Source organism: Euprymna scolopes, chromosome 45, assembly GCF_053919585.1.
Source record: "Euprymna scolopes isolate OS-2025 chromosome 45, ASM5391958v1, whole genome shotgun sequence".
In the NCBI taxonomy this organism is placed as follows: Eukaryota; Metazoa; Mollusca; class Cephalopoda; order Sepiida; family Sepiolidae; genus Euprymna; species Euprymna scolopes.
Genome location: NC_136526.1, coordinates 23333033 through 23348635, shown reverse-complemented (window position 1 = coordinate 23348635; position 15603 = coordinate 23333033). Strand labels below are relative to the sequence as shown.

At 28.8% G+C, this 15603-nt stretch overlaps 2 protein-coding genes across 3 annotated transcripts in view; one reads left to right on the top strand and one right to left on the bottom strand.

Moving 5' to 3' along the window:
* LOC145269288 (uncharacterized) overlaps window positions 1–767 on the bottom strand; it is a 69017-nt gene extending 68250 nt beyond the window's left edge. The window contains exon 1 of one of the 2 annotated variants that reach the window (XM_080124971.1): window positions 65–767. The gene's annotated coding sequence lies outside the window, so the exon portion shown is untranslated. The remainder of the gene's footprint in view (window positions 1–64) is intronic. The other variant, XM_080124970.1, reaches the window with a different exon arrangement.
* A 261-nt stretch (window positions 768–1028) lies between these two features.
* LOC145269287 (calsyntenin-1-like) overlaps window positions 1029–15603 on the top strand; it is a 160031-nt gene continuing 145456 nt past the window's right edge. Inside the window, exon 1 of the mRNA XM_080124969.1 lies at window positions 1029–1328. Within this exon, the coding sequence (XP_079981095.1) occupies window positions 1247–1328 (82 nt within the window). The 5' untranslated portion in view covers window positions 1029–1246. The remainder of the gene's footprint in view (window positions 1329–15603) is intronic.

Below are 15603 nucleotides of genomic sequence, written 5' to 3'. Positions count from 1 at the left end.
AATGATCAAACGTTAAACAGGAATGATCGCTGGGTCAAATGATTATAAATGTGTCCCTACTCACCTGTCGTCGGAGCAAAAAAAGAGGGAAACATTCTTCGTCGTGAACAGGATTCTTTTGCTGTCGGAGTTTTTTTTTGGGTTGCTTATGAAAAATATTATTGCATCCAAAAGAATGCGGACGACAAAATCCACGTTTTTATTTTTTTGCCAGGTGGAAGACGAAGATTTTCAGAAAACTGTACAAGTTTCTTGTTTTTTCTTCCAATGAAACAAAAATAAAAACATATCGAACTACTAAAAAAAGAGAGACGTGGAAAAAAAATTGAAAATGTTTTCGTCGGTCGGAATAAAGATATAAATAAATAAATAAAAAATAAGCGATTTAGTTGTGTTTGTTTTCTTTTGAATATTTTGTGAGTAAATAAAATAATTTAAAAATCCAATCGGAATGAAAACAAAAACGTGAGAAGGAAAAATAGCGGATTTTACAAGTTTTACAAGACAAGGTTAAAAAAATAAAACCCTTAAAAGTTTTCTTTTTTTGGTCAGACTTTTTCCCCCCCACAGGAAAAAAATAAAACACATAGACACGTCTAAACAAAATAGAACATATTAGGAAGCCTAAAAAAAAAAAAAAAGAAAAATATTTGTTATGTTACGTAGATATATTTACATTATTATAAATATTAAAGGTGAAAAATAAAATATATACATATATATCTATATTTTTCTCCGTCCGTCTCCCCTCCAAAAACCCCGACAAAAAAAATAAGGGGAGGGGGGGGATGAAGACCGAGCGTAAACTTCCGGTTATTCCAACAATCACACTCCACCCACAAGATAAACACAAATAAAACGACAATTATATCTCATTTATTTTAAAATATTGTGACAAAATAGTCATGAATAAAAATAAATAAGAAACTATATTTACAAAAAAAATAGACATAAATAAATATTGAGATGTTTAGTAAATGATGCGCTTCTATATTTACTAACCGGTGGGAGGTTGCCGGGTAGAGCTTACGTCATAGCCACTTGTTTATTATTATTATTATCATAACGAGCGCTTCTCAGCCATATTGAGTCGAAGTGACTGGATATACGGACAAATATATATATATCTCCTCGACTTTCAATTTTTGGATAAGATAAAGACCACTGTCTGCTACCCATATCTTTCCGGGGGATTATTTTCTTTTTTTTTTTAAATTATATACTTTGATGAGCGTACTTTAGAACGATGGAGAGAGGACTTTTGCTAACGGGAGTGCTCCTAATGGCGCACCTGCTCAGCGCAACTAGCACAGCCATCGCAGACTCAGGTAAGACCTGCGACAATAAAAATCCGTATTTTAATAAAAATAAATAAATAAATATATTTAGCATCTATCTTTGTATATTTATCTTGTATCGATCAAGCAGTGGTTTCGTTTTTTAATTATTAAATTTTATTAAATATCTTTATCTTTTTATATATATATTTTTTTTTTTTTTTAATAAATAACTATACACCTACACAGGTATCTCTTTCCCGTCTCCCGTTTTTAAGTAACCTTTAAAAGGAGGGGGGATAATTAACAATGGGAGAGGGATGAATGATTGAATGCCCCTATTTATTATTGTTAATAAAATATTCCAAATTTAGATAAATGCTGTTTTTCTTAACAATCATATTTTTTATTTAAAAAAAAAAAGCGCAGATTTAAATTTTATTTATTTATTTATCCTCTGCTTTTAATTGAAATAAATGATCTTGATTTTAAATGGTCTAGCCGTCCAGAAGAGCCAAGTGGGGATTTAATGATTGATTCGATCCGTTGATTCGAGTAACATATTTGGAAGCAACAAAAATGTACCATTGTAAACTATTCAAACCTTAAATATAAATGGTTTTAGAAGTCATATTTGTATTGTAGTGTTTCGTCCCCACCAAATTGATTGATTTTTTTTTCACTTTCAATTTTAATATCTTACTCTGATCGAGAGAACGCATGATATATTGATCAAATTATGAAACCTGCCTTTTTTGTCATTTTATGAATTACATTCGTTTGCAAGAGAACACTATTTTCTGGTTTTATGCGTGTCCCGAGAACGATTTCTACCATAACCCTACAGTCCATCCCAAACAAAATCACCCTATTAAAGACGAGAGTGATTCTATAAAATTATCCTTTTTTTTCTTTTAAAATAAATTCAAATTGAAGTAATTCAGGAGTAAAATAAACCACATCTTGTTTTATGACCCCCCCCAATCTATGTAATAAGTTATTTCCCCTGAGGATGAAACATGAACGTTTCTGCGTAGCTTACTTGCCATACCTATGACCTGCGCTTTAATCTACAAAATCAATAGTTTTTTTTTTTTTTGGTAATACTGTTTTTTTTTTATTCTGCCTGTAAAACTAATCCATTCATTCTTTTCTTTTTTTTTACCCCCCCCTCTCCGAGAAAATAAGGATTTAAAGAAAGAAGAATCACACTTTGGATTTATTTTCCTTGAAACTAATCCCCCCCCTGGCCCCTCTCTCTCTTTATATATATATATATATATATATATATATATATATATATATATATATATATGTTTGTATTTCTGATTTTTCCATGTTCATCCCCTTCTTTATTCACTTAAAAAAAAACAAAAAAAAAACGCACACACTAATGGTTTTACAGATGAGAGACGGTTCTTATTTTTCTAAATAAATAATTTAGTCCACGATCCTTGATTTTGTGTGATAGGCCTATGTTGAATGATTTTCATCTTTTAAACACATTTGTTTTCTCCGTTTCTTCATTTTCCCCGCCGTAGCTACTACTATTTAGTAGTTAGTTGCGACCATTGATGAAGCAACAACACACTTCCGTTCCTTAATCTACGTCTTTTATTGATTACATCTTTAACATATACTTTATTTTTTTACGTTTAGAAACTAAATGGAATCACTTTTGATGGTCGAAAAATTGTTCAATTCTTAACGAATTTGCCGGTTATTAGGAAAGTGCTTGACTCTCGCCATGAAACCCGCATCATCAATCTCCGTGAATTTGATGAAGGCAACCTTCTTCCTCATCGATTGACACCCATTTTCACAAAAAATATAAAAATTAACAGGTGTTAGGAAATCATAAATTACTTCACAATTGAACAAATGATTTATGTGAATCATACGTTATATATTTATTTATTTCGAAAGTTTTATGCAGTTTCTTGTCTAAATAATAAACAAAATAAGTACCTGTGATAAAAAAAGGTCTGTGACCCAAATTACTATCCTTAAGTGTCGGAAATAGGAATTAAGTTCGCAGGTGTCTGTGAATTAAGAAATAAAACCGAAAAAGCACCTGATCACTATTTAAAATCGTGTTTCCGGATTAGGATTAAGGGTCTCTTAAGATTTGTGCTAACCCTTCCCTTCGCCCCCTCCTTATTTTTTCGCCATTAACATGTACGAATAGACAATAATCATCAAGTGGTTTTAAGGTTTTCATTCTCAGGTGTGAGTATCTTTTGATTCTCGCTCGGGGTTAAATCCTACTTGTATTTAACATGAGTAGTTTTATTTTTATTTATATATTTTTTTTAATTTTTTAATTTTTGTAATAGGACAATTAAAAAAAAACTGCGAACACGGATTTGGAATTTTGTCATAAAAATGTACTGGCTGTACTGCACTGCACAGAAAAATATATACTTTTTATGTTTCATACAACAAAGTCAGACATGGCGTCAGTTTAGAGGGAAATTACCCACCTCCCTCACCCAAGGAAGTTATTACAGTTACAATGCCTCCCCACGGGACAGAGTTAGACACCAAGGTCGTTTTTTAACGTGGAGAAAAGGTACAAAAATTAAAAATTGTCTCAGTCAGGAAGGATTGCTCTCTCACTGGAAGAGAACAAGAAATGGAAGTGCACTAGGGGGTTAAGAAAATAGCCTAGGTCAGACCCGTCGACATTCCTTAAGAGGCGTCTCATGGGAACTGTAGTACCCTCCCTTCTCGGTCTAGTAAGGAATGGGCACTTGAAAGATTAGAGTTATTGTGTAGTCAGTCCCGAGTATAGACAGAGAATCCAAAGTGAGTCCCGGAAATAACTTGAGCAGTTTATGATTTAAAAGCCGCAAAGACAGATGACGTGAAAAATGAGGTTATGATTAAAAATGTAGTAGACCCCCCCACTCCCCCTAAAAATTAATTTTAAAAAACTTTTTCAAAAAAAAAAAAAAAAAAATGGTTTTCCGTAAACTGTTCCGGACATTTCCAGGACTGTCTCAAGATTCTTCGTCAATACTTAAAACTGACCCAGTGCGAATTAAAATCAATATTACTATTATTGACATAAATTATTTAAAAATAAATATTTCAAAGAAGTTTTAAGAAATTTAAGGTAAAACTTGTTGAAAAAAAAAGCCCCTCTTTTGGGGTTGTCTTAAAAATGTAATGGAAATTTAAATTTCGTTCTGTTTTAATCTTTTTTTTAAATTGCGCATGCGCTAACAAAATAGAAAATAATCGATAAAATAATTAAATTTTTTTTTTACAAAAATGTAAAACAAAAGCACGACCACCGATACGTGCACAATTTGCAAATAGAAGAATTTTTATACTATAATAAAAATTTTGGAGCAAGACGATTTGGTCAATGTGGCCTGATTGTCCAACTGAAGACTTATCTTTAAAGAGTTGCTAGCCGTGGTATTACCCCTTCTCCCAAGCTCCCACTGTTAAGAACGGCTTTCGGAATAAACACCCTTTGCAGGTAACTAGGCTACATTGGGCGAAGATTTAAATAGGAGGTTTTAATATGGTGTATTTGCCCAAAACGGTCAAATGTCCGAGTGCCAAACACTTTGTTCTTTTAAGGAGAAAAGTCTAATGTGCCGCTGTCGCTGTGCAAACTATGTGTTCACTGTTCATTGTGTTACCAATGATAAAAATAAAATAAATAAAGAAAGAAAAAGATGCTGTTTCGGTATGAGTGAAAGGAAGGGGGCATTTGAGAAATCTAAATTTACTGGAAAATTATATTTTTGTCAAGCATTTCTTAAGTAAAATGTGGAATTAGATCTATGGGGGGGGGTTTAAAACGTATCAAAATTTAAATTTCCATTCCATTTTTAAAACAATCCCAAAAACAGAGCGCTTTCGACAAGTTTTATCGAATTTAATTTGCCATGTGACTGAGATTCCTGTAATGGTTGAACAACGCGGATTATTTAACTTCGTCACTATTTACGGAAAATTAAATTGCTTTAAATTTTTCTATTAATTTTTAACGCAAATAGATCACAGATTAATTTATTTTATATATATATTTTTTTACTTATTTTCTCAACTGAAACTAATTTATATCAGTGATAATTATTAGCATGAAATCCTTGTAATAGCTATTCATTTCAAGGAGGTAATGCCTAGGAGGATCGCACCCCAAAACCGAGCAAAAGATCTGCAGTGGAATTCAACGTAAATATTTATTTACGTAGTTGCTTGTCTCCCATTTGTAGCATTTCCATAATAAAATCAGATTTAAAAAATCTACACCTGTCACTGGTAACGCCATTTGAGTATGTAGGTATTTTTTTTTATTAACCTGACACCTGCTTTCTTTCATACGTCTCCTCCTCCTTCAAACCATCTGCCGCCAGTTTTTGTCTGTTTTAATACTTGACCACCACCACCACCACCACCAACCGGGGTCAAATAAACTTGACACACTCTCATTCTAGGGTCTGATTCGTTGAAGGGGTGGGGTGGGGGAGTAGGAACCTTGGTACTTCTACAGTTTATCTCCGAAAATAGAGACTCCGTTTTATTTCGAGCACCTGTCGATTAGAATCAGGAAGGAATCAGTATTTTAAACTATGGCCTAAGTAGGAAATAAATAAATAATAAAATAAAAGTAGATATTAATTACTTTCGGAAGAACTATGAAAAAAAGTAAATAAAGTGAAAGAGAACATATATCCGTAATTGTTTAATTGGAAATGTTTCGATTTAATTAATGAGAACGGGAAAGTTTTTCATGAAACGTATATACTTTTTTTTTTTATTATTATTAAAAGCAGAAAATGAAAATGACATATTCAGAACTGTCTAAACTGGGCGAGCGCCATTTGAAAACCAAAATATTTATTGTATGATATTATATCAAAATATAATAATAGTAAAGACATTTATTGAAAAGTCTGCGTAAGAAAATAAGGTGCTTCTACACTTTATTACCGAAATTGGAGGCGCCATTTTATTTCAAGCACCTGCTCTGCTCTCCAAATCCAGGAGAGACTGGCCGAAGCATGAAATAAATAAAAAATTAAACTGGAGAACGATTGCAGTTAAAACAAAAAATGAATAATAATAATAAAAAAAAAAAAAACCACTTCCCCGTTAAGAAAAGAAAAAACAGTCATTTAAGTTAATTTATTGTTGACTTTTCAAAGTTGCTTTAATTTAAAAAAAAAAAAATCTTTAAAATTATTTGTTCGAAAAAAAACAACAACAACCTATTTTATAAATGTTGCTTTCATTACAAAATTGTTTTATTAAAATTATATTTTTTTTTACGCAAACTTTTCAATAAATGTTTTTCCAATTATATTTTGATAAATTTTTATACAATAAATGTTTTGGTTTTGTTCAAATGGCGCTCGCCCAGTTTAAACCATTGTCATTTCATTTTCTGTTTTTAATAATAAAAAAAAAATGTTCCATGAAAAACTTTCCCCGTTCTTAAATCGAAACATTTCCAATTAAACAATTACGGATATATGTTCTCTTTCACTTTATTTGCTTTTTTTTTTTTTTTTTATAGTTCTTTCCGGAAATTTAATATTTTATTTATTTCATGCTTCGGCCATAGTTTAATATAAAGTTCTCCCCTTAATTTGGAAAGCAGGTGCGTGAAATAAAATGGCGTCTCCAATTTCGGCAATAAAGTGTAGAAGCACCGAAAATAAAATTTTAATAAAACAATTTTGTAAGTTTTTGTTATTTATTTCCTACTTCGGTCATAGTTTAAAATACTGATTTTAACAACAGGTGCTCCAACTGCTCCATGCTCCACAAAAAATGGCGTCTCTATTTTCGGCGATAAACTGTAGAAGTATCGGAACTTTTTTGTTTGAATGATGATATATCGTTTGATTCGATCCTAGTAGACCGTCATCCTGAGCATAACCTCCTCCCCCAAAAGGAAGGGTTGGTTTATTGTCGATCACTGGGAATACTGACAGATTCGTTCTCGGCTAATTTCCTATAGTTTCCCTGTCAACAATCACCAATAATAGTTATTAATAATGTTTAACGAAAACATAAAAGTATTTTTAAGGCCCAAACAGATTTTTTTTCTATTCTTAATTTTTCAGGATGTTTACACGTAATCACCTAAAAAGGTAGAATCTAATTTTTGTCTGTGATCTAGCTGAGGGTTAAAAAAAAATGCTTGTGGTAACAATTATGATTGACTCTTCTCCAACCAGGCCGGTTTTGTAACAGTCGGATACTTTGTTAGATCAGTTATTAACGGTGACCCCGACTCCCAATTGAGATCTGCTATTCCACAGTATCTTGCAGCAGAACCGATGTCTCAAAAATTGATAAAATGCATCATGGCCGTCATATTTGAAATCAGAAATAATTGCGAATCTGCTCTCAACATCCCACTAATAAAAAAATTCCCAAGTCCTATTTATTTTTCAAAGAATTGGTTTTCAACAATTTGTTCATTTATTCAATAAAGTCAAACTTTTTTATAATTGGATTTTTTTATTACTATGAGTTAAGTATAGTATCTGTTTTGATGTTGCAGTCTTTTCTGTCTTCAGTGAGTGAAGGAGAAATTCTTGTACTTTACGCGGAACGTGGACCCTGCCTAAACTTTTTTTTTAATGGCTGCTCCCTGAAATGCGCAAAAGGTTTTCTTTCATTTTCTTCGTATATATCTCGTACACTCTTTTTTTTTTTTTTTAATTGCGCGTGTATTTATTTTATTTTATTTTATGAAATTTTTTTTATTTCTTTGATTAAATTTGATTCATACTTTTATTTCATACTTGTTTTTATTTTATGAATTTTTTATTATTGTATTTTCCCCACCAAATATTTTTTGTTACATTTATTTTTTCATATTCAAATAATGCTTTTGGCCCACTTTTTTTTTTTTTTTTGCCTCAAATAGTACCTTCAAAAAACTTTCGTGATTAAATAAACCAATAAAAACTTTGTGCATGCGCTTTCAAGGAGCAGCCATTAAAAAAAAATCCTTTTACGCAGGGTCCACATCTCCTGTGAAGTACCGAAATTCTTTTAAATTGAGGAATTTTTAAATCCCTTTTTGTTCCAATCCAGAGTACCCCCCCTCCCGTATTTTTTTTTTTATTTTCGTCTTTTGTTCAATTCTTTCAACACATGATTATCGAATAAACACTAGTCAACCAGATTATTAAAAAAATTTTTTTAAGTTAATGCTCAAATATTTGCAAGAATGCTCACTTTCTAATGCAACGTTCTAGTAAATCGATCACCCATTTAAGAACCATTCGACGTTTTTAGGCCAAATTTGGATAATTTAGCCTTTTTTAAAAGCAATTTGGCCTTCAAAAAGTCTTTTTTGGTCTTTTTTTAGAATTTGGCTTCAAATTTACCTCACAATATGCTAAACCCCAAAATTAATTGGACAGAACAAGTTGTGTTTATGTAGACGTGCCATATTCATTCAGAAATATTAAAAAATAAAAATTCATAAACTTTGCTGGAGATGCTGTAAATGTAAAAAAAAAAAAAAAAAAAAAAAAAGACATCTTCAAAAAGTTGATTTTTAGGGTATTCGGGTTTGTATGCCATATTGTTTTCACTGGTCGCCATGTTTGTTTGTTTTCATACACGAAAAAAAACATGGCGACCAGTGAAAACAATATGGAATACAGCCTCGAATAGCCCTAAAATCAACTTTTTAAAGGTAAGTCTGTAGTTGTTACTCTAGCGCACATACATTGCTCTTAGATTGTAAATGTTGGATAACATAACCTGAAGAATGTGTAAAAAGCGTAAGAAAAAGTTAAAAGCCTAAATTCGCGAAATGTGGCCTAAAACGTCGAGTGGTTCTAAAAGGGGTGATCGATTTACTAGAACGTTTGCATTAAAAACGGAGCACCTTTACAAATATTTATAAAAAATTTTTTTTTGATAATCTGGTAGACTAGTGTCCATTCGATAATAATTCACTGAAAGAATTGAACAAAAGACGAAAATAAAAGAAATACAGAGGGGGGGGGTACCGTTTCTATACGTGTACCAAATGACTCTGTGTCTAAATCTGGCCATGTAACGAGCCAACTAAATAGAAACAAATAATCCAAACTTTTTTTTTTTTTAATTGGAATATTTTTACTCATTGTGAAAAAAAATTGGTGCTTGTTAAGAGAGTCGACAAATCGAATATTTTAAAATATGTGGTTTTTAGTAAAAGCAGTACTTACTTGTCATGCTGAAAATATATAATATATCCAAAGATTACGAAAATTCGTCAAGTAGAAAATCATTTATAGTTAAAAGTAATTTTTATGGAAAATTGAGGTGAAATTTCACTAAATGTAAATACCTTGAAGATTGTGAATACAGGGGACATACTTATCTCTCTTTTCGCCATTTTAATGGCTGACGTTTTGTTTTAGACTATAGTGATAGACTTCTTTTTATTTTACTAAAAACACAATAGCAGTTATTCTATCCCATGAATTCTTGTATTCTTTTGGATATATTACTATTTTTGACATGACGAGTAAGTACTGTTGATTTTTTGCTTAAAACTACATAATTAAAAAATTCGATCTGTTGACTTTATCTTAACAAGTAGCAAAAAGTTAACCAAATATATATTACAAAGTAACAAATAATATATTCAAATTGTTTTCTTTTCTTTTTCTTTTTTTTTTATTTGTATTTTAACAAAACTAAAAAGTATGACATTACTTCAAAATGATGATGGTGATTTATTTTTGATTAACACTGTTCCGCACTTTTTGAATTCAGATATGGCAGCCATAATGAAGTGGAAACCTTCTGTTTGACCTGAAAATGACAAATGCTAAATAAACAACGTTAATTAAAAAGGAATTGATTCCGTATACAGTCTGTGTATATACAAACCAACCATTTTATTTATATATAAGAAGCATAAATGAAAACTGTAAACCAAAATTTACATGTAAAATTTATTTTTTGACAGAATACCTCCAATAAATAAAGACAGTTTATATGTCCCTATTCTGCAGAGTTAAAAAAAAAATGCAAAATTCTTCTCTTCAGAGGAAAGAACAAATTATATAAATAGCAGAGTTAAAATTTTGCTGTTTTTAGCATTTTATGAAACTGCATTGCATGATGATGGTAATAGAATGCAAAGTACTTTGTAGAATGTTTGTCAAACTGAATAAAGAAAGAGGAGAGAGAAAAAATCTAAATATCACCTTTATTAATGTTAACCTATAATCATTTTTAATTACAACCAACTTTATTATACTTCATTTGATTTTGTTAGAATTATCAATATGAGATTCTAATTTTCTTTATTTTCTTACTTCTGTGCTTCCCTTATTTCTCCTACAAATAACTTTTGAGAAATTCCTTGTGCATAAATGATTTAGTCCCTTTCCTCCCCTCCCCTCCTTTTTCATCTTTATCCTAACCCAGTCTCCAGTGGCTACTCCTTTCCCCCACACATCTTGACCGTTGCTCTTAACCTTATTCCTGAAAGGTGACAAGCCCCATTTCACATCCTTGCCTCTGACTTTGATTTGATATTCACAATTCCCCCCCCCCCCGATGGCTGATATAATCTCATTCTTTAACGGTTTTTGGATTATTCACCTAGACCACATATCACCACATTTCACCATTGTCTATTGAAACTATTTTAAACTCCAAAAGCAAAGATAATCTTCCTTCCCTTTTTGATTTCTACAAAAGTCTATATTACACCTTGGAATTACCCATCCTGTTTTTTGTTTTTCTTTTTGTTTATTCAGCTTGACAAAACATTCTACAAACTTTTTAGCTCTACTATTTATATAATTTGCTAACTCTTTTCTTTCCTCTGAAGAAAAGAATTTTGCATTCTGTGAAATTCTGCAGAATAAGGATATATTAACCGTCTTTATTTATTGGAGGTATTCTGTTGAAAAATAAATTTACATGTAAATTTTGGTTTACAGTTTTCATTTCTGCTTCTTGCATTAAGTTCTACTTCTTACTGTCATAATATCGAGCTTTGTTATTTGGTTGGGATGAATATAAACATTTATACTTATATTGGACTGAAGTTTACATTTGTCTAGTAAACTTCTGGTAATTGCATAAGCTATATGTAAGAGATTCCAATCTCCACACACGACTTTTGAAACTTGTTGGATATTTGCAACCAAAATTATTGGATACTCTTGCTTATTCTTTTTCATTTCTCCTATAAACTTTTTAATTTCTTTCAAAAAACTTTTTTTCTCGACTGTTTTATAAATGAGTTAACCAGCAAAAATAGATGTTTGTATATTTTGGCAGCAAGTCATTATTCAATCACGTCTGATTGAACACGACAGAATTATTCTTTTTTTCTGATTTTTTTTCTGGATATTTTTTAATATTAGTGTTAAATGAGATATATGCTAACAGTATTTAATAACTAACAAGAAACTAAATAAACTATAAAATAAGAAAATCGAAATTAAAAATAACTCTCCCTTAACCATCCGGCACCCACCTTTATAATTAAATTATAAATTTAATAAATAAAACTTTCTTAGCCGATCAGCTGCATTTCTCTAAATGTATAACATTTATTGTTTTGATCAACCTTGAATGTATGAAGAAATTTTTCTTCAATAAAATTTTAGAATCCAAATCCACGACAGAGCTAACATCTATCTTGTCTAAGCCTCCCCACTTTCCCTTCTGTCATGCTTGAGGTAGCTATCTCAACTCGCCTAGTAATGTAAGCACGCTAACCATACACCACATACAATTTTCACACTGTTGTCTCCATATCAAAAACAAATATATAAACTTATTAATTAACAAACATTTTATGATTTCATGTCTATGTAAACTTCCATCTTTAAAAATGTCTCCATTGTGAATTTATGCTTGAAAAGCACATAAATTCATTATTATTTTGTTTAGAAATTAACATAAATTCATTGTTTTTTGTTTATAAATTAACATAAATTAATTATTTTTTGTTTATAAATTAACATGAATTCATTATTTTTTTTATAAATTAACATGAATTCATTATTTTTTTTATAAATTAATATGAATTCATTGTTATTTTTTATAAATTAATATGAATTCATTATTTTTTGTTTATAAATGAATATAAATTCATTGTATTTTTATAAATTAATATGAATTCATTGTTTTTTTTGTTTATAAATTAACACGAATTCATTATTTTTTTATAAATTAATATGAATTCATTATTTTTTTTTATAAATTAATATCAATTCATTTTTTTTTTTATAAATTAATATGAATTCATTATTTTTTTTATAAATTAATATGAATTCATTATTTTTTTTATAAATTAGCATGAATTCATTATTTTTTGTTTATTAATTAATATGAATTCATTATTTTTTATAAATTAATACAAATTCATTTTTTTTTATAAATTAATATGAATTCATTATTTTTTTAAATAAATTAATATGAATTCATTATTTTTTTAAATAAATTAATATGAATTCATTGTTTTTTTTATAAATTAATATGAATTCATTGTTTTTTTTATAAATTAATATGAATTCATTGTTATTTTTTATAAATTAATATGAATTCATTGTTATTTTTTATAAATTAATATGAATTCATTATTTTTTGTTTATAAATTAATATAAATTCATTGTTTTTTTATAAATTAATATGAATTCATTGTTTTTTTTTTATAAATTAACACGAATTCATTATTTTTTTTATAAATTAATATGAATTCATTGTTTTGTTTATAAACTAACATGAATTCATTGTTTTTTTATAAATTACCATGAATTCATTGTTTTTTTTTAAATTAACATGAATTCATTATTTTTTGTTTATTAATTAATATGAATTCATTATTATTTTTTATAAATTAATACAAGTTCATTATTGTTTTTATAAATTAATATGAATTCATTATTTTTTTTATAAATTAATATAAATTCATTATTTTTTTTTATAAATTAACATGAATTCATTATTTTTGTTTATAAATTAATATGAATTCATTGTTTTTTATAAATTAATATGAATTCATTGTTTTTTTATAAATTAATATGAATTCATTGTTTTTTTATAAATTAATATGAATTCATTGTTTTTTTTTATAAATTAATATGAATTCATTGTTTTTTTGTTTATAAATTAATATGAATTCATTGTTATTTTTTATTAATTAATATGAATTCATTATTTTTGTGTATAAATTAATACAAATTCATTGTTTACAAAAAACAATGAATTTGTATTAATTTATAAACAAAAATAATGAATTCATATTAATTAATAAAAAATAACAATGAATTCATATTAATTTATAAACAAAAAAACAATGAATTCATATTAATTTATAAAAAAAATTAATATGAATTCATTATTTTTTTGTTTATTAATTAATATGAATTCATTATTTTTTTATAAATTAATATGAATTCATTATTTTTTTTATAAATTAATATGAATTCATTATTTTTTTTAATAAATTAATATGAATTCATTATTTTTTTTAATAAATTAATATGAATTCATTGTTTTTTTTGTTTATAAATTAATATGAATTCATTGTTTTTTTATAAATTAACATGAATTCATTATTTTTTGTTTATTAATTAATATGAATTCATTATAATTTTTTATAAATTAATACAAATTCATTATTTTTTTTGTTTATCATCTAACATTTCTCTTGCTCTTTCACATTCGATTAAATTTAAAAAAATTTTCATTAAAAATGTTTCCTTAAAACCGTCTCCGCCACCCCTAAATCTCCTCTCAAATTAAATCCAAAAAAAAGAATTTCCAAAAGGCATTTCATTAATAGAACAAAATGTGTAGAATTCATGCAAATTTAGAAGTGTGAAGATTTGAGTAGCCATGTTTTGTTAAAAAAAATTTATTTTTCAGCCAAAGAAAAAAAATGTCGTTGTGAAATTATTTGCAGTTATTTAAATGTTTTCATGTAGATTTCCTGATTTGCAAAAATAATTTTACAGAAAAATGGCAGAACTTTTGTCTGTCTTGTGTTTTTGGCAACAGTTGATTTTTTTTTTTTTTTACTCATGTTCACCCGTTACGAAGCATATCGCCACTTGGACGTAAGGGGCTACTATTTGAGGTCATGTCTAGGAAAGATTATCAAGATATTTGTTTATGTTACATTTAAACTTCTGCATATCAGTACAGCCAGGGAAGCAGGCAGCAGGAAGGGAATTCCAAAGTCTAGCTGTTCGAAGGAAGAAACTATTTTAATAGAAAGCTGACATTTAGGGAGGTAGTTTGGAGGTAGAATTCTCAGATAGAGTGCTATTGGTTATGAATATAGGCGGCTGGAGAAGCGTCTTGTAATTGTTAAAGGAGAGCAGCTTAGTTTTGCTAGCATTAAATGTTACCATCCATTTGCGGCCACATTCCACTATAGTGTGGAGGTCATTTTCTAACGATTCTGCCTTGGTCTTAGATTTATGTACATCTATTCTTCCCTCATGCATATTATAGATTAAATTTAGAGCACAATTATCAAAAAGAAAATGTTTTAAAATTATTTACTTCAATGATGGAGAGGACCACTTTTCGATTATTATACCTTCATAAAAATTAGAGGAACAATGTGTAGTATCTGTTCTGATACTACACTTTTATGTCCTCGGTCAGTAAAGGAAAAAATTTCAAGATTGAGGCAACTTTTATTTTTGTCTTGAATCCAGAGTTCCTCTTTTTGGAAAGTTGGATTTTCACACATTAAAAACTGACCTTGTGTCTAACTCTGTCATCATGGTAAGGAAAGTAAAATGGGGACACTTACAGTATGTTCCATGTAACTGAAACATAAAGTCCCTATTTACTTCCGTTTTGATTAAGGCAGCTACACACAAGAATGGTTTCTATTAGGGAAAAGGGGTGGTGTATCCAGTTTGATTGAGATAAAAATAAAAAAAATCTTTTGAAGATCCTCCCAGAATAGTATTACCTAAATGCTAATATAAGTTGTGTGTCTGCATTAATAACTTTATAACATTAAATGAGTTAATTCTATATATGTTCAAGCGAATGTATGCTTAAGCAACAGTTCACTGAAGTATTAGTAGTTTCTAAATTTTTCAAGCTATTTTCCCATGACCATCGGCTGAAGTAGAGCATTTAAGAAAAAACATCACACATTCTACAAAGCATTTCATATCCGTAGTTTTTATTTTTCTGTCGACAGTCCTTTGAGAATTTCTGTTAAAAACCAACAACCTGAAAACCTACTTGCAATATTTTGTTTACAATGTTACTCGCTCTTGCAAGACTGTGTCCCCCCTTCCCACCCCTTCTAAAAACTTCTAAATAGTTTCATGTATACTTTTTGATC